Source organism: Triplophysa dalaica, chromosome 10, assembly GCF_015846415.1.
Source record: "Triplophysa dalaica isolate WHDGS20190420 chromosome 10, ASM1584641v1, whole genome shotgun sequence".
Classification (NCBI taxonomy): Eukaryota; Metazoa; Chordata; class Actinopteri; order Cypriniformes; family Nemacheilidae; genus Triplophysa; species Triplophysa dalaica.
In genome coordinates, this window is record NC_079551.1 from 7,076,030 (window position 1) to 7,100,749 (window position 24,720).

The 24,720-nt window shown below is 38.6% G+C and overlaps 1 protein-coding gene across 4 annotated transcripts in view; it reads right to left on the bottom strand.

Moving 5' to 3' along the window:
• Nucleotides 1–24,720, bottom strand: part of lrp1ba (low density lipoprotein receptor-related protein 1Ba) — a 177,097-nt gene that overhangs the window by 77,564 nt on the left and 74,813 nt on the right. For all 4 annotated transcript variants that reach the window (XR_008907642.1, XM_056758246.1, XM_056758245.1 and 1 more), the window contains 14 exons: nucleotides 23,304–23,504; nucleotides 16,104–16,349; nucleotides 14,436–14,633; nucleotides 13,094–13,298; nucleotides 12,643–12,807; nucleotides 11,376–11,620; nucleotides 9,138–9,269; nucleotides 7,972–8,199; nucleotides 7,344–7,518; nucleotides 6,312–6,406; nucleotides 5,701–5,850; nucleotides 1,175–1,315; nucleotides 288–413; nucleotides 61–192 (listed from right to left, as the gene is read on the bottom strand). Coding sequence is in view for 3 of the 4 variants with exons in the window: in XM_056758246.1 (XP_056614224.1) it covers nucleotides 61–192; nucleotides 288–413; nucleotides 1,175–1,315; nucleotides 5,701–5,850; nucleotides 6,312–6,406; nucleotides 7,344–7,518; nucleotides 7,972–8,199; nucleotides 9,138–9,269; nucleotides 11,376–11,620; nucleotides 12,643–12,807; nucleotides 13,094–13,298; nucleotides 14,436–14,633; nucleotides 16,104–16,349; nucleotides 23,304–23,504 (2,439 nt within the window). In the remaining variant the exon portion in view is untranslated. The remainder of the gene's footprint in view (nucleotides 1–60; nucleotides 193–287; nucleotides 414–1,174; nucleotides 1,316–5,700; nucleotides 5,851–6,311; nucleotides 6,407–7,343; nucleotides 7,519–7,971; nucleotides 8,200–9,137; nucleotides 9,270–11,375; nucleotides 11,621–12,642; nucleotides 12,808–13,093; nucleotides 13,299–14,435; nucleotides 14,634–16,103; nucleotides 16,350–23,303; nucleotides 23,505–24,720) is intronic.

Sequence of the window (24,720 nt, forward strand, 5' to 3'; positions counted from 1 at the left end):
CTTATATTATTTTTAAATATACAACTTACTTAAAAAAATACTAAAAACAAAAAAGCATACCAGCATGATAATCCAGACCCACAGCAAAAGTAGTTCCCGTAACTGGCATCAAAACTTCCGCGTTATCGCTGGGGTCAAGAGACAGTCCTCTAATTCCTTCATTCACCGAATACATCAGGAAGGACTGAACACCTGTCAAAACATCAACCAAAATAACACAATCCGCCTTGAAACCTTTCTTGAAAAGGCACATAAAGTATAACGGCTAATTGGGACGTTCTTCATACCTTCACAAGTGGACCGGTCCGTCTGAAGGTTGTACCCCATTGTACAAGAACACGTGCGGGTATTTTCAGAGGTGGGCAGACAGAGCTGGGAACAGCCACCGTTCTTCTGCAAGCATGGATTTCGACCTAAACAGAGGACAAGACCGCGTAAACACACACACGTATAGTCATTCGAAGAACATCTCGTAGAAACGGAGATAAGAAAAAACATCTGCTTTGACTTTGTTCCTCGGACACCCCAGTTAGCTCATTTGAAGTGGCGTAATGAGACGGGCCCGCTCTCCCATGAGGTCCGTGTCAAAGAGATAAATGAGGGAGCTAATTGGTATGAGAAGATTCGAGGAGGAAGCAAAAAGATTTACCTTAAAAAGCCCCTAATTGCCATGTTTTTAATCCTAATAGAGCATTTAGAGGATCAAGCACTCCTACGCTAATAGAACTGTCATTGGTATGACTGCTTTCACCATAATTCATAGATAGAGGAAAGCTTTGACGGTGTTTAGGCAAAGGAGAAGTAAAACGCACTTTGTCCGAGTCGTTTGTAGGCTCACTTTGCAGAAATGAATCCGTGCCAAGTATCGGCTCTTATCTTGTTGGACCTATAGGCATTCATCTGAAAAACTCTAACAGACATTGGAGTTCGTCAGCGTTATCATGCTCATGGGCAGATTTAAAGAACGAAAATGGGTATTTTAAATTGTGCTTTACAGGCCTGGAAAATGTTAATAAATCATAAGTCTCAATATATTAAGATGGAAATCTACTGTTCAAAGGGTGTTTATCAGATTTGTTTGTGTGTTGTGAAAAGGAAAACAGGTCATTAGTTATTAATTGTTGAGTCTATGTTTTATTCCAGACATAACACGCTGGGAAATGTTTTCGTTTACCTTTTTGACTGTCTTTGTCATAGACTTTGATGTGAACGACTCCTGTGGTCTTGTTCCGAAGGACTGACAGGTTTCTTCCGTCTCTCTTGTTCACAGTCCCCAGCTGAGCCACACTATCATCTGCCCACCACAACTTCCCACCTGAGGGCAAACACACACACAATTATTCATTCTGTTTAATGGGTAGATAAGAAATAATATGGACTTTCTCGCTTCAAAAGTCAACACACAATGGTGTTCCTCCTTTTTTTTTGTATTTCAGTAAAACAGTTTATTCAAGAAAAAAAATGTTGGAATTGTGAAAACTAGTATTCGCTCATGGCAGGTGGTTGATAAACGAGAGGACTTGATGACATCATCGGAAAAGAAAAGTTGTTTCAGAGGCACAGCAAGTTATTTTATTTTGAGACAAATAACTGCAATGACTTTCTTTGGAATTCTGTGCAATAAAGAACAGTTTTTCTTATAAGACCAGCAACGTCTTTAAGTTAACAGTACCCATTTTGATTTCATGTTGAAATTGTAAAGAGTAATACAAATATAAACAAAACTATAAAATGGGGAATTTGGTTTGGTTCATATTTATAATCCAATTAAATATTAAATACAATTATTTTTATATACTCCATGTAGCCTCATAATAGATAAAATAATATTTATTTAATATATAATTATGTTTTTTATTTTAATGAAAATTATTTATAAAATGAATTAATAAAATATAATTTATTTAAATAAAAATGCTGTGTAAAATTTATTTAAAACCCATGACCTTTGGGCTTATGCAATGATAACGCAATGCTCAAACAATTAATCTACAATTACACTTCACACACACGTGTGAAACAAAACAATCATTGCAAGACAATATTGACATTGCTTTATACCATAAGTCAAGTCACCTACACAGATTTAGTTAGAAACGTCTCTGTGTGTGTCAACAAACCTTCACAAAACTGAAGTGGGATGAAACGAATTGCTGTACAGAGGTGTTTCAGTCTCTCACTGCAGCCGCGTGGAACAAATCCACTAAGCTCCGCAGTTCTGTCAACTCAGCCTTTAATGCATTATACAACACAGACTCCAGAAACTAAGAAAACAAGCAGGCCTTAAAATACATCAGTTCTCACACATCGTCTGTGATTACACATCATAACAAGGCACACAAGTCTCCCAAGATCCTTTCCCCGGTGAACGAGGACCAGCCGTACATTCCTTTGCCATCGTGCCTCGGAGTAAAGAAGGCGACATCCCTTGGCGACAAACCAACCCATTGTACCTCTGTTCGGCTCACCTCCTCAGCACTTTCGAATCCCAGAGGTTCAAGTGCAGTCCCGCGGTCTCCTGGCAATGCTGAATGGATTACATACAGATGCCAAAAGCAACTGCAACTATTCTTAGCTCTCGGCCTGAGCTGAAACTATCAGCCGTTGGCAGACACTTGGAGGAAACTTGGGGAAGATGAGTTTTGAAGAACAAGTTAAATGTGTAGTTCACACGGACATGAGGGAGGACTGACTAAATGGACACTTGGGGTGATACCCTATTTACTTTGACGGAGACTAGAACAAATGTGAACGCTAACTAGCTAACAGCATCGACATGCTATTTCTTTTGTTACAAATTGTCCACGTATAATGTAAAAAACTGTAATTTTACTGTTTTTAACAAATTTTTCACATATTTTTTTAAATAACGGCAAAATTTAAAATTACAGATTTTAACTTTTTTTTTGTGTACATACACTCACCTAAAGAATTATTAGGAACACCATACTAATACTGTGTTTGACCCCCTTTCGCCTTCAGAACTGCCTTAATTCTACGTGGCATTGATTCAACAAGGTGCTGAAAGCATTCTTTAGAGTTGTGGGCCCATATTGATAGGATAGCATCTTGCAGTTGATGGAGATTTGTGGGATGCACGAAGCTCCCGTTCCACCAAATCCCAAAGATGCTCTATTGGGTTGGGATCTGGTGACTTTGGGGGCCATTTTAGTGCAGTGAACTCATTGTCATGTTCAAGAAACCAATTTGAAATGATTCGAGCTTTGTGACATGGTGCATTATCCTGCTGGAAGAACTATCAGAGGATGGGTACATGGTGGTCATAAAGGGATGGACATGGTCAGAAACAATGCTCAGGTAGGCCGTGGCATTTAAACGATGCCCAATTGGCACTAAGGGGCCTAAAGTGTGGCAAGAAAACATCCCCCACACCATTACACCACCACCATAATTGCATTAATGAGAAATTGAACAGGTGTTCCTAATAATCCTTTAGGTGAGTGTATATACCGGATTAATCGGTTTCGTAAACAGTCGCTACGTTAAACATATAGAAGTCAACGTACCATATTTTTCTCTGAATCATATGATTTCATATAAATCCAAAGCACATAAACCTTAACATTCCTTAGCTGATTTCAGTAGTTTACGATTTACGTAAAGTAGTAAAACGTGTAGTCATAAAGAATTGTCATATATAATTGTGAATAGTGACTGAAACAGACAAAACTGTCTCATCTCAAAAGTGCTGAGGAGGGCAAAACAAGCCCATTTATATTTTTGTGCAGACGACAAGGTTTATTAATAAAAACGCAAAACGACCAAACTAAAATCGTGAATCTTAGCGTTTACACCAGGGTGCTAACGACATTTGCTATAGTGGGACGAGGGTACCTTGACTACGTTCCAAGTTCACAAAGTTAATGTGAAGGAACGACAGACTGTGTTCTGTAAAGACAACAATGACAAGGAAAATGAAGTGGAAAAGAAGTCATTAATAATTCATTATCCCTTTACTTGTTGAGCGACTCCAGGGACGGCTGGTAAAAATCAGGGTTAATTAGACATTAATATTAAACAAACCAACGTAATAACCGAATGTCCAAGAGACGAGGACGTGGTGGACGAGATTCGTTTATTGTGCGGCTGAGCTCAAAGACAAACCAGATTCTAAACAAGAAAGTGAGAGAGCGAAATGATGTGAAACGATGTTTTGAGAAACAAACACCAGTGCGCTTGGGTCACGGAAATCTCTGTTTCTTATTAGTTTGATAACTGTATATCTGTCCATAACATGCATATATGCACATACTACACGGTTCCATTTAACAAATCGAGTCCACAACAGCATTGCTATGAGACCTCAGTCTTAAGACGCACACAAAAACAAGTCAGATCTTCTTCGCAAGCTTCTGCAGGCGTTAAATAAATAAAAGCAGCTCTGTCTGCTACCAGCCGAACAGATCTAAATGAGGAGAATAAACATTGTTGCGTGCAGCAGACCGCAGTAAACATGGGGAACAAACCGTCCAGTAACAACCAGTGTGTCAAAGCATCTCAGATGCTGATTGCTGGGATGTCATTCAGGCTGATTGCATTAGTAGTTGCAAGCAGCAGTTTCTAAACGTCTGAGGTTTGAACTGCATTGTGTTATGTTTCACAGGATAATACGACAAGTTGTTTCTCAGACATGTACAGAAACATACATACTTAAAGTTTAAGAGGGGCAGAAATCAAAATAGACGTTTGTCCATGTATGCAGGGGCTTGGGTGAACAGGTAATTTTGTGACTCTTAAAGTGACAGTACACTTAAAAAATGTGTTTTCATCATTTAATCCGCCTTATGTCACTTTCATACTTCTGCAGAACACCAAAGAAGATATTTTGAAGGATGTTGGTAACTGAACAAAATTGGACCCCTCTGACTTCCATTGCATAAACACAAAACCAGAGACATTTCTCAAAAGATCTTCTTTTGAAACTAAATTATGACAGAATTGTATTTTTGGGTGAACTATCCCTTTAAAACCTTAAAAATGTCTTAAGATGTTACAACATTTGAATTTAAAAAGTAAGATTCAGTCTCTCTTAACCAATATTTGGGATAGGTAGTATGCCTAAAATCTGTACAATATACTGTAACAACTATGTATAAAACCGTAAAATATAATCAGGTAAACTGGATTAGACACATTTGAACAATCATTTGTACATCATTGTACACACCACTGTACCACCGCAAAAAAAACACAAAACCTCAACAAGAAAACGTAGTTACTAAGCTATGCCTAATTAGAAGACTTTTTGAAGACTTGGAAGTTGAAGGTGAGTGGAAAGACGGGAGGCGCTTCAAACAGCAGATGCCTGGAGTCAGAACTGATGTCTTTAGCTGATGATTCTCTAGTTCTGAAGCAGCTGTTTCACACTTAAACAGATTAACGTCAATCCACAAACGATGAAAAATGTGCGTCATGTTCCCCTTCCCCTCTCCAGGGACCTTACAGACAGATTTACGCACCGGGTCAGAGAAATGGAATATGGTGCTTCATCGCGTTTGCTTTGAAGATTTCTTTGCGATACACAGAAATTGAATGAAATAGGACTTATTGCTCCTTTAGGACTGTCTTTTATAAAAAATCAAGAAAATGTCTGTAAAAGAACATTTAACTTTCTCGACCCCTGAAACAGCTTCTCTTTTCTTCTGACATAGCATAAAAAATCCAATTTAAACAGCTTACCCATCACTGCCAACGCCGTAGCTTTTCTTAGCTCCTTCTTCAAGCTGTCAATCACGTCGAGGCCACTCCCATCGAGGTTACACCGATTCACGGTTCCGTTTCCAGAACTGATCCAGTACAGTTTGTTGGCAGTGTAGTCTATCGAAAGCCCTGAGGTTAATGGGGAATATACGTAACTATGGTGACGTTGCGGTCCCGAATTCCGCAATTAGAGCTGTCCGAAACTACATTGAGATACTTTGTTTGACCTCCGCGAGTTCCACAAGACATTTTAAAAAGACACGACTGATTTAAACGACAAAGGAATTGGACAGTGTTTCATTTAATGAATATCATCACACGTTGCCGCTCACGAAGCGTGTCTGGTTATTTCAAATCTGCATTAGCCCAACGGCAAACAGTGTTTATTTGCCGAGCAACGTTATTAGTATTCAGAAAGAGCTCGGAAGGTTTTTTCTTGTGTTTTCTTCATTCACGAAAATCCAACGTTCGCGTCCTAATAATGACAACTGGTTCTACTTTGGATTTGGCTTGAGCAATACATCTGTCGTGAATCCCAAAAATGTTGCTTTAATCAAATACAAAGGAAAGAGTGAATAATGAGAATTTACCAACTGGCTCTTTCTGGTTCTGATGCAAAATCTTGATGTTACTCCCGTCCATGTTGGCCAGGTTTATGGTGCCGCCGTCCGCCCAGAACATCTTCCTGCCGACCACAACAGCAAACACACATTTAGAGAGACGGATGGGTCTTCAAGATGAAGGATGCGCTGCTGTCACTTTAAGAGCTGCGAGCAGCGTCAGGGCCAGGAGGTATAAAAGAACTTTATCCTCAGAATCACCACAGGTCAGAAAACAATCAAATAAAGTCCATCTCAATCTATGTCATTCATCTCGATAGAACGCGTGAACCTTTGTGACAGGCGACTTTCAGAAATGTCGAGCGGATCGGGAGCTTAAAGGAACAGACAGCTGGTGGAAAAGAGTAACGTGAGGGGCACAGAGCAGCAGAGATGTTGGGATACGGTGTGACACAAATCTTTTTTCAAGTTATTGAGCATTGACGTGTCTGATACGGCAGACTTTAACACTATAGGTTAAGTAACCCGCAGTTTTATGTTTCAAACAGAGATGGCGATAGAGAGGCAAACGTTACGGATCGCAGCTTTAAAATAAGCTTCTGGATTAAAGCGTTCTGTTATATTTAATCTCGTGTAAACCCTTCCAACGACTGGCTCCGTTTTTAATAGGCTCGCATGCCTCGAATAATAAGTCATGCTAATTAAGAAGCTGCCATTGATCGGCCCAACAAGGGTATGATAAATTCCAGCTTCTGATTGGCTGGCGACCAGTTTGGCTTTGTGAAAGCCTTTGCGCGGCTACAACAATTTGTCAGTCTTAATCAACTCCCAGAAAATGACTCTAATAACTTCACTTAATTGTGAACATGGAAAACAGACCTCGATTGGTTTAATAATTAGGTTTTTATCTGATGTACGTAAGCAGCTTTGAAGGTAACCAAAGGTGACAATGCAGTGGAAATACGCAATTACATTGTTAATAAATAAGATATCGATTTGGCCGACTTGAATTTCTTTTTTTGTGTTTTGCTCAGAGTCTAGATGAAGTTTTTAATACAATACCCTTTGGATGGGTGTAAGACGAGGCCCTTGGGCTTGTCCATGCCGTGAACGATGGTGCTTTTGAGAGATCCGTCCAGACGGGCGACGTTTATGTGGGTCTCGTCGTTGTCCGAGTTCATCCAGTACATGTTTCTGGAGAGCCAGTCAATAGCCAGGCCACGGACGTTCGACAGGTCTATAAACACACAGACCAGTGGTATTGATGAAAAAAACTGCTTATATTAATAAAACTAACCTCACGATCAAAGCTATGGAAAGTTTGTGAAGGCTTTGCAGAAAAACAAAAATTACACTGATAAAATCCCAATATTGCTAAAATAGAGTTTTGCATTTGCAGGAAGGAAACTTGGTAAAGGAACATTATGCCCATCTTAAATGAATAGCTTAAAGAATGTGGGAAACTAAAATGTTCTGGGTCACCACTGACTATGATGCTAGATTGTTTCGCTCCTATGGTAGTCAATAGTGCCCCAGAACGTTTTGGCTACAGACATTTATCGAAATATCTTTTTTGTGTGTTAAGCAAAACAACTTAATTTATACCGGTTTGAAAAACTTGAGGGTGAGTAAATGATGACAAAATCTTAAGACACAACAAGTGATACACTAAAAAAGAGCCTCACTCTACCTCCAGACATGACGGTTTCAAGTTTGGTTCCGTTAATGAACACTCGTTTTATAGTTCGAGTCTTCACATCGGCCCAGTAGATCCTTTCGTCTACTGCATCATAATCCATCGCTGTGACATCATCGATATCTGGTACGGTAAGCGCGGTGATGATGTTGTGGTATGGGTTATCTATATCCACTCCTCGTATTTCAGACCTCCGGGCGTACAGCAGGAATTTCTTTACACCTGTTCAGATATTTAAAAAATACAATAATCATGGTCGGCATTGAAATTTGATAATTGAGATTTGATAAAAAAGCTGGAAACACAAATGTATTAAACTGCATTTAAACAAGTCAAAACAGCAAAGGGATTTTTTTCAAAAATGACCCATTCGGTAACATTATGAAAATACAGTAAAATCTGAAAACTTCAGTGCCCTTATAAAAGACAAGACTATAAAAATCTTCGACTTACAGGAGTCATACTGTAAATTCTCCTTTGTTGACCTCCAGAAAGATCTCTGGGGCAGCTGTTATAGAGAGATCTCCATTTCATTCTATAATGAGTTTAGGTAGGTCACAGAAATCTCCTGATACCCGCTATAATTATTCCGATATCAGACATTCTGCATTATATCACGTCCGTTCAATTGCAGAACACCCATTTTTACAGACAGTCTTAGACTGTAATTCCTAAAAGTAGGGGATTTGGCACAATACTTTTTTTAGACGTACTGACATAATTTAGCACATGTACTTGGTATTGGACCTATAGGCACTTGCAAATGTATATCTGAATGAGATCTGTGGCAACATTATTGAAAGATAAAACTGAATTCTATTTAATTAAATCTTTAACTAAGCATGTTTCCTTATCTGAGAAACACATAAAAGCTACATACCATTGCTTTAATTAAGTTTGTTAATATTTTGCATTAATAATCAAATAAAACACTGAATTTACGCATCAGCATATTAGTTGTGGTGCTATCAAAATTACATTTCGATGGTATTGGTCTTGACTGCTGATATATATTATATATATATATATATAAATTAAACCCAGGTATCAAATCACAGTGTTTGACAAGCTATGAAACCTATAATCTTTATTTTCTGAGATCTGAAATTATGGTGTTTCAGTAAAAGGGAATGTTCAGGAACCAGTGGGATGCAGCTCACCTTGACACGTCCGGTTGTTGGGTGAGAGTTTCATGAGATGCGGACAGGAGCAGGACGCAGAACTGTTGTTATTTATAAGACACAGGTGAGAACATGGACCTCTTGCTCTGTTACCATCACATGGGTTACGAGCTGAGGAAGAAGAACAGATGAAACTTATGATGTGAATCCTGCACATGTCACATTAATATTTTATCTTCCATGCTATTTATTTATTTACTACCAAAGTTTCTTATTATTTGTGATTATTATTTCTATGGGTCACAAAGTTCAAACTTAAGAAACAGGCACAGCTGAACCACTTACATAATTACCCACCATATGTCTTATTCAAAACATTTGCTTTATTCACTTTAAAGTTCAAGTTATAGTTAAAGGTCTGCGTGTCATTTATAATCAGCCTTAGCTAGTTTATTATGATCTGCGTCTTGTATCAGTACAAGCAGTCCCCTGAAAAGCAGAAGCACTCTGCTTAACAAGTGGAATATGTGGATGCGGTGCTGAGTAATTAGCCCCATATTCCCTTCCCAGCAATCCCAGGGTCTGTTCTTGCTCATAGCAAGGTTGTTCCCTCACACTTCTAAATGGGATTGAAAAAACACCCACACAGCTTTGAATTGCAAACTTGGGGCATAAAACACAGCCTAATTAATTCATCTTTGACTGCATGAATGAAATTATCTCTTTTTTTATTGTTGCTGTTATTACATGTTATTACACGGTTATTACACAGTAATTACATAGTAACAAGCTTATAAATATGTTAGAACTGTAATTTCATGTTGAATAGTTTGCTCCCGTGTGTACCTAGGAAAGGTGGAACAGACATCTGATACAATATATTAAAAAGTGACATAAGCTAAGACCAACCACGGAAAACTTAAATGCAACAAAAATGATTATTAATGCAAGTCTTAAACTTAGGAACACACTTTTGGTTAAATAACACACATTTGTAAACTCACCTCGCTCTTTCAAAACCTCACAAACACCTATGATGTGATTTTCAAAAGACATTGATTTCAAAAGTAAAGACAGTTCTAATTATAATTATTCACAAGATGAAAGGTTCACTTTTATCAACTTTTCATCACTGTCTTCTTTTGAGGAATAATTTTCAGTTGAAGGAAAACGTCCCACTGTTTCACAAAAGGCATTCAGCACACATCTCCAAAAGTACTTAAAAGAGTAGCGTATCACTCCATCCAAATTCTCGGTTCATAGCTGTCAATCATCATCCAAAAACGCTTCGCTGAATGTTTCTGCCAGCACATTATAAACATTTAGCTGGAGCCATCAGTTAACAAACAGTCTCTTAGCACCATTAAGGGTTTAATTTTGCTTTGGAGGACGATGCCAAACCCGATGTGATGACATGGTACTGATTCTTCTAAATCTGGCAGATGTTCACTCAAGGGAAAAGATGCTGGACAGCCATCACACGCTGATTCAATTGCGATGTACTCATTGGACATGTTTGGCTCGTCTTTTATGCACTAAACGTTGCCCAAACAGTGAGCAAATTCTATTAGGCCAATAAAATGCTAATGACAAAAAGGGGAACGGATTCTGGGACCAGATTTTTAGGGTTTATGCAAGCGGTTAAACACAAGGCAAAATTACAGGGGTAATTACTGGGGATGGCTCACACTTAAGGTTCGGATTGTAAACAAACCCATAACTTTAAGCATTTAACTTCAACAACTCATCTTGTATGTTTTACTGCAGAATGATTGTGGTACTTGAAAAGATTTGACTCTACAATACTAGATCTTAAAGCTCTGATAGGAACTTTTATTTTTAAGAGCACATTTGAGAATATAAGTCAAACAGAAGTAATTGACTTTCATGCGCTTAATCAAAGACATCTCAATCACGAGTAACAAGGGATTACTTGGCAAGACAACTTTACAGCCAATTAGTCCCTAAAATCTTACGGTGAGAAATGGGAACGTGCCAAAATTAGGTCAGTATGTGCTAATGCAACATGACAACTCCCTTCGATCTGGGGACATCTTACATTTTATCATTTTGGATCTTTCAAATCATCTTGTCTTTTAAAGTCCCTTTTCACTGAGCTGCTGTCATTCAATCTAGACAGAGATGTGTGGCGATTCTGAAAGATGGAGACAAAGTCCCCTATGGTAACTCCCCAAATGGTTTTCATATGAAATATATTAGAATAAATACATAGCACCTTAGATTTAGATGAAGGTAAAAACAAGTAAGGTTTCTTACTCTGTGGCTGTCTGCTGGGGTGGTAGATCTCCAGGTCGAAGGGCTGGGCGCTGGTTTTTTGGATCACGGTCACATTGGCCCCCGTCCACTTGTTGGCTTTGGTCAATGTGTTGGTTCTCCAGTCGGTCCAATAGACGTTCCCGCCGAATAGGGACACGGCAAACGGATGAGAGAGAAACTCATGCCCTCGCAGAATTTCTATTAAACCCGTGCCATCGTACAGAGCGGAATATATGGCATCAGACCTGCGGAGGGATTAAGGAGTCATTTTTATTATCACTATCATCAGTATATTTAAGTATTTAATGTTCATTCTATGGTATTGTTAAAGTTTTATAGTATTGTAAAACAAGTAATATGGTATTTTAGGTTAAACTTGATATCAACATATACTGAAATTATTCCTAGCATTCATGGCCTTGTTTCACACAATTGATGATGCATGTAACTGTAATTTAAAACATATAAACATAAACTAAACTAAACTAAACTACATTAAACCAATACATTCAAAAAGAATAACTGAACAAAACAAAATTAAGCAAAGAAAAAAAAACTTAAATCAAAATAAATCTTTCAAACAATAATAATAAAAAAGATAAGTGAACAAAACTATACTAAAATACCATAAAAAAAAACCTTAATGGAAAAGGCCACCGATGCCCTAACACTACAGGGAATAAAAAGTTGCTTTCAGAGAGAGGGAGGGAGAGAGAGAGAGAGAGAGAGAGAGAGAAGAGAAAATGAGCAAGAGAGATTAAAAAAGTGAGCTCTGAATATAGCAGAGACGGAAATGAGAGAATCGAAAGCAGACAATTGATCAGATTCTTCATTAGGTCCAGGAATCTCATTATCTGAATATTAATTTGTAGTGCATTCAGGGCCACCGGGCATACAAGGAATTGGACTCAATAGATTGCAGGAGGGAGTTCAGGAATGTGTGAAGACAGCACAGTTGCTCTGATGCTTCTAATTTGAAAGGCAAACACTCGATGAGCACAATTATAATCTTTAATAATACTATATATCCATCCACCTGTCATTTTTTAAGTGGCTAAGCTGGCGCTGACTATCAATCATTCAACAAGAAACTGCATTTGAATTAGCAAACAACGACTGAACCGTTTTTTTTTTCAACCGCTTTAGTCACCATGGCCTGTATTTTTATCCATCGCCCCTAAAACCTTCTCTCTTATCACTCACAAAAACAATGTCATGAAATAGTGACCAAGCTCTCGGCCGTAAAAGCGTGAGCATCCCATCTTACCGGGCGTCTGTCCACACGATCCTCTTTTCCATGTGATCCAGGGTGAGTCCATTAGGCCAGGCGCCTGTGTCCATGTCCTTGAAGACCACGTGCCGACGGTCGCCGCTCATCGAAGCGCCTTCAATGCGGGGAAACGTGGCGTCCCAGTCGGTCCAGAACAGAGCGCTGTTGACATCAAAACGTTCTGGGATTAGTAAAGAAAACAGTCCAAACATCTTCACATCCTCATTAAAACTCCACCATTAGCGCAACTGAACAATAGGTAAGCATGTGTAATGATCCAATTTTTTCGTAATATCTCTTCTGGAAATCGGTTAAAAACCTCATTTATGGGTGATTAGATGTGTTCATTACTATCACCAAACAACCGTAAGAAACTATCAATCATTGGACTTGTTCATCAAAGTAATTTAGAAACTGGCAAACATTTCAACTAAATTGGGAAACAAACCCCTGGCCTGGGTCCACAGCGATCGCCCGAGGGTGTTCCATGCCACCAGCAATAAGGGTGGTCCGTAAATCGCCATTCATCTTGGCCACCTCGATCTGGTCCAGGTTACTGTCAATCCAGTAGAGATTACCCGCTATCCAATCCACAGCCAGCCCCTCAGGGGTGGCCAATCCATGCTGGACAACCACCTCAACGCTTGAGACACCTGTAATGTAAAAACAAAGTTTGTTTGAAGGCCTGCATGGTTTTAGTGTATCACAGAGATGAAGTAATTTTTGTTAGTTGTCATTTTAGCATATTGAGGTTTTTTTATGGGTTTTTGCTTAAATGCCTAAAATAGAGTTTGTGGTAACCAAAATCTCTAAATATTTTCATGTTTTAGTGTATGACATAAAACACAACCGTTATAACCCGCTAGTGATTTTTAAAGCTTTATTGTGTCTTAAAAACGGCAGTTGCTAACAAGTTGCTAAAAGTGAATTGTAGTCCTATTTCCTATTGTAGTCTGTTTATAGCCTAATGCTAGCTACTAACTTCTGGCGATTGTATTTACGCTTCAAAAAGAGCAAATATTGCGTTAATCTGTAAAGATAATGTTGATAGACAAAACGTGTAAACATCATAAAGCTTTGCTAATCACAGATCTCATTTTTTGCGATCTTCCAAAACTCAATGGGAAAAACCATTGGCTCTCGGCGAGGGAACCAGTGCAGCGCTAACTTCCAGGTTGGCCTACAAAAATAAGTTATCTCTGTGAAACTCCATTTAGCTGAAATTACACTTGCCAGAAGGTAAAAGGGCTCCACTGTGAGAGTTGAAATAAAAAATGCCATGATTATTTCTTATTGGTCAAATTATTGTTTCTACATTGTGTTAAAACGTAATTTAAATAGTGATGTAGTGTTACCAGGCAACGTTTTAATTTGCTCGCATTTGACATTTGCCAAATTGTCAAGTGTTAATTCTGGACCCTGGTTTCTAGCACATAATGTTAGCATATATCCTAAAGACAATGCAATTCCCACATTCTTTCAGCCCTCCACTCCACATAGTTTTTGTGTGATCTGAGTGTAAATTGCTTCTCACACAGGCTATTGAAGCTGAAATATTAACACAAGTGGTACAGTGACCTATGTCTTTCTCTTATTAAAGAACTGGAAAAATATCACCAATTAGCTCAGAATCATGATGGTCATGATTACCTAATTAAACACTGTGTTTTACATCACATGTTATGTTTGGACCAATGTGTCCAATCTTAATGATGACATGATACTAGTTACAAAGTTGTTAAACATTATAATTAATTTTCATAAACAAACTGAGGTGTTGTTATCAATACCTCCGCTGTCTGACAGCTTGCCGCGGTAAATTTTGTCTTCGACGACGTCAGTCCAGTATAGCAGACTCTGGCTGTAGTGGAAATCCAATGCAATGGTGTTTCTGAGGCCGGGGACCAGCAGGCTGTAGTCGCCCCTTTGCAGGTTAATGCGGCGAATTTCATGTCTGATGGAAAAAATGATAAAGGCCTCGAAGGGATCTGTTAAATCAGCAAAAAACAATATGACATTATTAATAGAGACAAACACGTCACAAACCTTCAGTTTCAACACATACAAAACTTTTTAGCATATCATTATGTTTCTTATAATAATAACACGATTACAATAATTAGCAATGAAATTCGTTCAAATAGAGCTCAATTGCAACATATTTTGCGTCTGATGGAGTAAATTATGATTATTGAACATCTATAAAATGGACAAAAACGAACTTTGACAGGCAATGCATCAATAAGTTTGTTTGTCATATGAAAACCTAAAATTAATGCAAAAGTTGGTAAAGAAAATTGTAAATGAAGTAAATGAAAGCCTTGAAACAATCTACAAAATAAACAAAATTAAAAGGAAAGATGTTATTTGTAGTAAAAAAACAAAACACTAAACAATTTACAAAACATGTGAATGTCAACTTAAAATAAATAGATATGTTTGTATAAAGTTGACTAATAAACACATAAGTTTGCTGCAAATTAATTATATAGAAAAAAAAACACATCTTTACAAGCTTGCAGCTGCAGTCGAAAAACAACAACTTTGCCGTACAAATCCTAGCTGGCCATTTCGGTTCGGCCAGAAAGTAAAGCATTTTAACAGCCTTCAGGGAAGAGGCTCAAGGCTTGGCTGTGTGTTTAAGTAAAAGCGTGTTTTTCTTTAAATAAAACATGTTTCTATCACACATTTGTCTTTTCTCGGATACATATTTTCCTCTCCACTATCGTGAGTTGCATCTCTTCAGTAATTCTAAACAGAAGTTAGCCCGCTTTCTGCTGCATTTATAAAGTCAAAACGCAGAATTGAAATGCACGGATATCTCACATGCATTTTACACAATCAAAGCAGGCTTCATCTTAAATTCATCAGACTGTCCCGGAGGGCCTCATTAGGCCTGAAACACTTACAGGTGAAGGAAAGAAAATGGATTCAGACGGCAAAATATGAGCAACAATAAAGAAGAAAAAGAACAAGTATGGAAAACACATAGCAAAACATTTACCAAACAAAAGTTGTGAGTTGTGATGCTTACAAATGTCCTGTTAATAACCTAAACCAGCGAATAATTCACTTTTTGTCATTTTACAGACATGTATCCATGTTTTTATATTACAGAAATGAAGCGGCTTGACTCCAAAAGTTGCCCACTTTTAAAGGGACAGGTCACCGAAAAAAGAGAATTCTTTCATCATTAATTCATCATTACGTCATTCCAAATCTGACCTTTTTCCTCTGGAAAACACATTAGAAGGTATTTTGAAGAATATTTATAACCCAAAAACATTGAGCCCCAGTGACTCCCATTTACGTTTCTCAAAATATCTTCTATTCTGTTCCAAAGAAGAAAGAGTCAAACATGTCATTGACACATTCGCAGACATGAGAGTTAATAAACAATACCAATACCAATACGTTCACTCAAATCAGTGATGTCTAAACAAGCTATTTTGCATTACCTGTGCTATGGCAGCTGTCTCCATCAGGTCCCAGACTCCATCCAGGATAGCAGGAGCACTTCACAGTGTTTTTGTGCTGTTCGCACACCTGACTGCAGCGCAAGTGCTTGGTACAATAATCTAGCACCTCGCAGATACGGCCGTCTGATGCGATCTGGAACCCGGGCGGACAGGAACACACCACGCCTTTACCCGGCGCGATGGCGCACTCGTGACTGCAGCCACCCTTCCTTACAGAACACTCATCTGACAAAAAATGACAAAGACAATTTTTAGATCACTTCTGATAAACGACGTCATGCTCAAAACAGTCAAAGTTGTCTTGAATCAATGCAGACTGACGGCGTTCTTCAGTAGCCATGAGGATGAACAGCAGGACGCCGTTAGGGCTCATGAAAGCCTGAAAGAATCGACTTCAAAATAGAACCAAACAAAACTAACAAAGAATTCGATGTGACTAACTATAAAAGAACAATTCCTGTGGTATTACTCAGAGCATATGCGTCTGGGTCACCCAGCACTCATCGAGGAAGCGAACCGTGACTGTGTCGTCCACCGTGCCAAAACACACACAGGTGTGTAATTCCAACTTGTTTTTGTTTTTCCTCCGATGAAAGCTCAGAGGCACCGGCCGCCGAGCTTCTTTTCACTTTTAGTTTCGCTTTATTGTGGTTTTGACAAACTAATGTGGCGGCACGGCCGCAAAGTGGCCCCGCGGCAACAGAAAATTCGGTTAAGTGTTAGCTGAAGTTGTCGACTGGCCGTATATTGTCGCCCCCATGGGTTTTTAGCTCGATAGTTCTGTCTTCTAACTGTGTTTGTAAGAGATTATAATTGTTGCAAATGGCTTTGTTATTCTTCGCTTGTGTACGAAAGTAACGCACTTGTTGGTCTGGAGGGAACAGAGGCTCTTTTAAATGACCAATAAAAATTAAGCTCATTTGATGAATTATTTAAGCACGGAAAGGTTAGGCAGCAATTAGAAATGTTCCTTTGGGTTGTGCTGTTAAAGGTAAAGTTTGTTATTACCGTCAAGTTAATGGCACCAAATAAAAATGGAACGGCAGTATTATGTTTGTTTTCCAACAACTTTTTATTTGACAAGGGGTGTGTGGACATAAACCGATTGAATCATAGCAAACGGTACACAAAATTCAAGGATTGATGTGATTCTGACACAGCGAGGACAATGGAGAACGCATCTTAAAATGATTTATTTCATAAACACTGCGGTTGGCACAGCTCTTATTGTGCATCTTGAGCTAGACCATTGTTTTGAATCACCCCAAAAAGTAAGAATTTCTGTAAGAACATCGTCCCCCATTGACTTCCATCATATGAACACAAAACCACGGAGACATTTCTCAAAATATTTGGATTTCTCAAAATACATTGCTCTTCTTTTGTGTTCTGCAGATGAAACCAGATGGAGGCCAGAGAGGCACTTAAAGTAAAACCCCTTGAGCAAAAACCACATTTAAGGTTTAAATGAAGCGTCCGGTGCACTAATGCAGTATAATGTATCCATAAACCTCAAGGCAGCCATAGTGGAAAAAGTTATAAAGGGAATAAAGCAGCACAAATGGAAAACGGCAGAGAACAGGCAGGTGACAAGAGTAAAAAGAATCACTAATGAGGAAAAAAGAAGGTTATGAAATGGCAAACGAAAGTGGATTCGTTCACAATGTGGTGGTTGTGATGTATGGGATCCTGCTGCAAGAATCGAGCCGTGAGGTCTGAGGTGAACTTACTAATACAGTAGAGAAAATTAAAAAGTTCCAACAGGGTAATAATGGATTTTGTCGGACCGCAAGGTGCCTGAAGAATCAGTTTAAATGCTGATGAAAGAGGGGATGTAGTGGCTTTACGGTGCAAGAATTCAATAGACAAAAGGGGAAATTGTGCAAAAACCTTGTCTCAGTTCTCCATCAAAGTTGTTTGGCATTTTCTCAACAAAAAAAGGTTGGGTTGTTTTCAACCAATGGTTGGGCCAAACAAGGGCAAACCTGATCGTTGGGTATAATCGACCTAGAAAAATCGCCATGGGGATAAAACAACCAAGCACTTTGGGCTGAAAAAAACAAGCAGTTGGGTTGGAAAAGCAACTCTGCGTTTTTTTTTGAGTGTATGTTTAAAAAACATACAGTACTCAAAAAACGATTTAAAATTAAGATTAATTAGCAGAGAAGATGCATCAAATTGTTCAAGATCATTTCAATACATCAGACTAAAATAAACAAAAAAAATACAGGGCTTTTTTTTAAATGTGGAATGTTAAACTCGAAAATATGCTGTGTATTTTTAACCCAGCATTAGGTCAAAATGGTATAATCCCAACCGCTGGGTTAAATGTTCCCAGAAAATGTTTATAGTTGACCCAACAACGGGTATAAAACAAACAATTGAGGGCAACATTTACAACAAATCTACAAACATACAGAATGGAGGCCGCCATTATTGATTGGGGAATACTCATGCATGCCTACAGACCGAATTGGAAATACGCATGCATGTGTCGTCATTGTTTTTGGAAAACGCCGCCTTCAGAGTTTACTTGGAAACGATAACGCCATCGTTTTTAAAATCCTGCACTTTGACGTCGTTTTGAGAGTTGGATTTTCAGTCCCCGAAAATGCAGATTTCGTGTAAATGAAAAGTCAAAATGCATAAAAAGATTTCCGTTTTTAGTTGAAAAAGGTCTTGTGTAAACGGTCTGTGAGAAAACCAAAGCTTCAGTAGGTCACCATAAAATCTAATTGTAATTCACAAGGAACAGCCCATATAGGAGATGAAAGAGGTCACTGGAAAGTGTTACAGGCCTGTGGAACAGGCCAACATGTCTATTAACACATCCAGACCATCACATTTTTTTACAGCCTACATGAAAACAGCCTCATTGAGTTCCCTCAGAGATCAGAAACGGCTGCTTATAGTCTCAAAACAGGTGACAGGTGAAGTCTATCCTGTCTTACCGAACATGGAGTGTGATGGAGTAATATTCTGATTTCTCGCTTATTATATGGAAGAACCAGCTGGCTTAGTTCAGTGACGATCTTGTTTAATCCTGTGAGCGGCAAGGAGGACACTTCTCGTCTTACTAACCAAGAAATAAATCAGTAAACGGTTTCTCTTTCATCTATTAAATTTAAAGCTCTCTCTTTTAGAGTGATGCCGAGAGTCATTAATCATGATTAGACCTTCTGTGTGGTCTATACCAGACAATATTTATCTAACTCTGGAAATTTTGGGATGTTTCTGGACCATTGAGTTTTGACATTTTTCTTATTTATCTTGCAGTTTCTCTTAGGGTAAACGCATTAATCTCTGCCAACGGCGAAGGGATTTGGGTTGGGCCCAACTTTTATTGTTATGTTCAATATAGTACACTGAGGTTGTGCTCAAAGTTAATGGGGGTGTCATTGCCCCTTTAAACATTATTAGGGGCATTAGACAGGAATGGTGTTTAATGTTCTCAGGTCTATTGAACCTGCTGGTAAAGGATGAACTGGTTTTGCTGGTCTTGCAGGCTGGTTTTAAAGATATTTGGGGCATTACTAGCCAAATCCCAGCTAAAGCTTTTCAATTGTTTGCCTATTCAAAGACAGGGCTGAAAAAAAACTGAACCCAAAACACATTTACTGGATTTAATGGATATATAATGCGAATTATATTGGCTTAAATGGAAACGATAACGGTGTCTACTGGTATGTGATGGATTCTGTTGGTAGGATGTTAAAGTGGCCAAATGATGCCAATTTTCAACCTTTAGTAAGTGTGTAATGTTGCTGTTAGACCATAAACAATATCTGCAAAATGATGACGCTCAAAGTTCAATGCCAAGCGAGATATTGTCTTTAACAGAATTTGCTTTTCAACGACTACAGAGAACGGCTGGAATCGGACTAAAGCCCTCTACCTCCCGGGTTCATGATGTCACTATTCCGAGTGCTTTTAAAAACCTCCTCCAAAAGTTATACGCCAAAAAATGGGTAGGTCTTCTTTAGAGCCGCTGGAGTAGTCTTAGGTTAAACTACTTTCACTTTCATCACAGTCCTACAGCTGGTAATAAAATTCAGCTACACACATTCTAACATAACCAACGGTCAAATTACAGCTTCCATGACTTTAACATCGGCTGTGAAAGCTGCTCTGTGTAATACACTGATATTGTGAGTGCGCATACCTCTAAAACACTTCTATGAAACATCCTTTGAAAACCTGTGTCTCCGGGTCAATCTGCTTGTTTTATTATCCAACTTAGGTCCAATATTAAAAGGCAAAACTATCGCTTCTGTTGTCAGTGTTCATAAATATAACCGGTCTGACCCAATCGGTCCGGTGTTGTTTCCCTCGCCATAGCAGGAAAAACATTGCGATCTCTAACAAAGACTGTACATGCGCTAGCAGACCTCCGAAATACTTCAATCGATCTGCATGTGTTTAACTGATGAAGTGAAGTTGACGTCATTGTTACTGTTTATTGCTAATGGCCAAAGTTAATGAATACACGTGCACTGAGAGGGGCACCGGCCAATCACAACAGCCTGAGAAGCGGAAGCTCGCTGATATGGTATGGGTGCGACATCTTCAGGCACACGCTTCAAGCGGGGAACCAATCACGACAGACCTGGTCAGCTTTACCAATCAGACCGTTTTGGAAGGAGGGACTTTATATAAACCAGAAAAAGCCAGTCGTTTTGAGAGAAGAGGGACAGCGGTGAACAATAGACTTGAAATATTCAAAATAAAAGTGTTTTTTTAACTAGAAACAAGAACATCCACTGTTAAAACACCCAAAAAACATTATCAAAGCTTCAAATACAGCAAAAGAACTTGGTTCATAATTGTATTTTAATGGAAACCATTCCAATTTCTGTAATGGTTTCTATTGTTTGATTTTCAGCAGGGCTAAATAAAACCCAAAATCGAAATAGACTATGTTATGTTATGTTAATGGTTATAATGGGAATTGTATTGTTTTTAATAGAAATGATAACGATGTGGTGGATTCTATTGGTGGGATATCTGTCATTTTAATAATGCTCAAAATACACTTGAAAAATGGTTTTAATGGGAGAAAAACTATAGTTCATAACGGTATTTTTATGGAAACCATTAGAATTTCTTTGATGGTTTCTATTGTTTTTTTTCTGCAGGGAAGATAGACACGTCATATCCATAAAAAAGACGAACTGAAATCCAATCTGACCGTGTAGATACATTCCCAAAATCAGATGAAAATTGATTTTAAACCGCATGAGGACGTTATGGATGCGGTTTGTATAAATCAAGTTTTTTCAGACCACAAACTAAACACTTTTGAGGTTTCGGGTACACCCCCCAACAATCGATTTTTGCCCATCTGAACAAAGCCTCATTATTTATTTATTTGAGTCAATTTTGATCGAGCTGATCTTTATCCTTTCCAACAAAGCGCACAGATATCCGATGATATTTCAGCTAAATGTCGCGAGACGGGGGAATATGGGACAGATAATTTCATACTCAATAATTTCACATTCCATTCAGAATTTGTGCTGTAACTGTAACTTGAAGGGTGCTGTATCATTACACAAAGATAAAATAAAGAAATCTAATAGAAATAGCTTCTTTTCTCGTTTTGTCTCATCTCTTCTCCTTATCTCCTCCATAGTTCCTCAGAGGCCACTTTGCTGCCGTGTCTCAGCATGCTACCCAGCATTAATCAGTCTGGAGGGATGTGTGTGTGTGTGTGTGTGTGTGTGCGAGGAGGAGCCGATAGATGTAATTGGCTCTAAGCTGATATTCAAGCACTACCCCATCTCACCTGAGGGAAGATATGTCTCTAAAGCTTTCCTAAATGAACCTTAATACACGCACACACACTGACACAAATCTTCCAATCCCTCAAGACACTCGTGCACACACACATATTGGGTTTCCATGTTTTATAGGGACTCTCCATAGACACAATGATTTTTTTGCTGTGCAAACGTTGTACCCCGTGGCCTTCACCGTACCCCTTAACCCAACCCTCACATAAACCTTTCAGCCTCTTCACCTATTCCAATACATCATTTGGTTTGATTTATCAGCTGGATTGGGGACCAAAAAAATGAAAAATGCCCCCAAAGGATGCTGGTCTGCAGTGGTTCTTAAAGGGACAGTACACCAAACATAAAAATATTAATTATGATTATTTATTATTTTCCATTTACCCTCATTCAAATCCTGTATAACTTTCGATCCTGGATAACAGAAGCAGATATTTTAAGATATGTCTCAGTGGTCCTCAGAATGGAAGTCCCAACGTTCTTCAAAATATCTTATTTTGTGTTTTGCATAAGAAAGAAAGTCATAAATAAATGACCGTTTTCCATTTTTGGGTGAACTTTACATTTAAATAGTTTTTGGGTAAATTGTCTCTTCAAATTTAAGTCTAAATAGGTCTCTCTGGTTGAGAGGTGCTAAAATTCAAGGCAATACCCATCCCATAATAAGCCTTCAGTTTGGCTTATGCTCTCCGGACCGAGATAAGATTAGCCATCCTCTCTTTCGCTCCATGTCTCGCCCTCCAGGTCTCTCATTATCGAAATCTGTCCATCTGTTTCTCCGGGCTGCTAAAAAGCTTCAGATAAGTAACGCATCAGACAGGATCAGGAGAACGGAGTGAATCTCGTAATTCATGAGCATATGGACTGAAGAACAAAACGTGCCGCTTAGACATATGTAAATTCAAACCTTCAAAGTTCGGATAGCACGCCTCCTGCGCCAGGTTCGTATCGCTCGCTACATTTTGTGACAGTTCGCCAAATGGGACGCGTTCCCGGATCGACATCCTTTAACAGTCCTTGAACAATATTTCTATCAAGGAATAACCTACCCATGAAACCCGAGGGAAACGCCTGGTTGATAAGATTGTTGCTCAAGACCTTAAAGTCAGCCAAAGTCAGTCCGCTCAAGGGCCATTTTGGTAAAAGCAATTTTCAAAGGCAGTTATTCCCTATTTAGGTAACAGGCATATGGATACAACTCCAAATAATTTGAGGAAAAACATCTTCAACACTGTTAGTCAGGATTTTAGTAATTACACATCAAAATGGCAAAAGAACCTAAAAACAATTGTGAATGTTTACTGCACCACAACAAACTGCTCAGGATGTTGATCCAGAACCGAAAAAGAAGTTGATACTGAAGTCATATCGACCCTTTTGGACTCACCACAGTAAAGTCCTTCATCTGAATTGTCTGCACAGTCTCTCCAACCGTTACAGATCCGCTCTGCCGAGAGACATACGGACGTGTCGTTGGCGCACGGAAACTTTGGAGGCTTACAGACGGACACTTCGCATCCCTCCTCGTCAGATTGGTCCTCGCAGTCGATGTCTCCATCGCACACCCAGTCTTTACTGATGCACTTCCCTACAGCCCAGACAAGAACACAACATAACTCAACATTATGCATTTAGTGTCATATAATATAAAAAATGAACTATGAAAATGCTAAAATTCTTTGCAACTAACTGTGTTACCAAAACTATTTTGTGAATATGATTGACGCAACATAAGTGCGTTTTTATTTTATAACGTGCGTAAATTTCGGATTGAAAATTTAATTTAATAGCCTTTATACGTGCGTTTTGATCACTGCTTAAGTAGAAAAAAGCTCAGCTCTGAACAGAAATGGGCTTGTCGTCTTTTTTCCCACTGTCTAATCGAATGAAAAGAGAGGCGGGCCTTGAAATGTGGTTACGGAACTTTACAGTTGCTTGAAACGTCTGGAGGCTGCAATGATGAAGGAGTAACTTGTGTTGGCTGAAGCGGGTTAACCGAGCAAGGTCAGAGCAAGCGCCGCTTGTACCTAGCTTGCTTTTTAATCCTTGACTGACAGGACAGCCGTTTCGGTGGTCTTTTTAAAGAGTCAACCAGAAGAGCAGCGCGGCACGCCTCACGTTTTCTAACAGGAACAGTGTGATTACCCGTTCAATGTGCTTCTTTTTTCTGTTTTGTGAAGGAGAAATGAATCAAGTCTCTTCAAGACGAAATTTCAGATAGGCGCTCAAAATAACCACTTTTAGCAGTAGCGTGGGAGAAACTGAGAGTTTTAAAGCTGAAGACTTACAAATGAATGAAATTAATGGCACCACTTATGTTAGGGTGACAAACTGTGCAGCTATTGTTGTTTAAAAAAAAAATCTGTCTACATTTTAACATTAATCCAAGAAAGGATTTTTAAAGTTGTTTTTTAAAAACCCATCTTTAGGCGCTATGATAAGTGAAAGTTGGTCGGTGTTGTATTTGTCCCGTCCCTCCTCCACTGTGATTGGAATTTTTTTTTTTTCAAATGTAAAGTACATTTTTAATGCGTAATGATGGAAAGAAAATGACCTGGGTTGGAATAAATGCTCAGAAAATAAATACATAAATAAAATGGTGACCCCGACTATAAAAACCAGGCTGAGGTCTGAAAATCTGATGTTGAGATCAAAGTTTTATGTCAAATATTATTTCAGTATGATTTCAATCTTTACTCGGTCAATGTTAAAGATATTATATTACATTTAACATTAGATTACAATTTACTTTAAGTACATTATATAGAATGTTTTTTCTACAAAACAGTAAATCCCAAAAATGC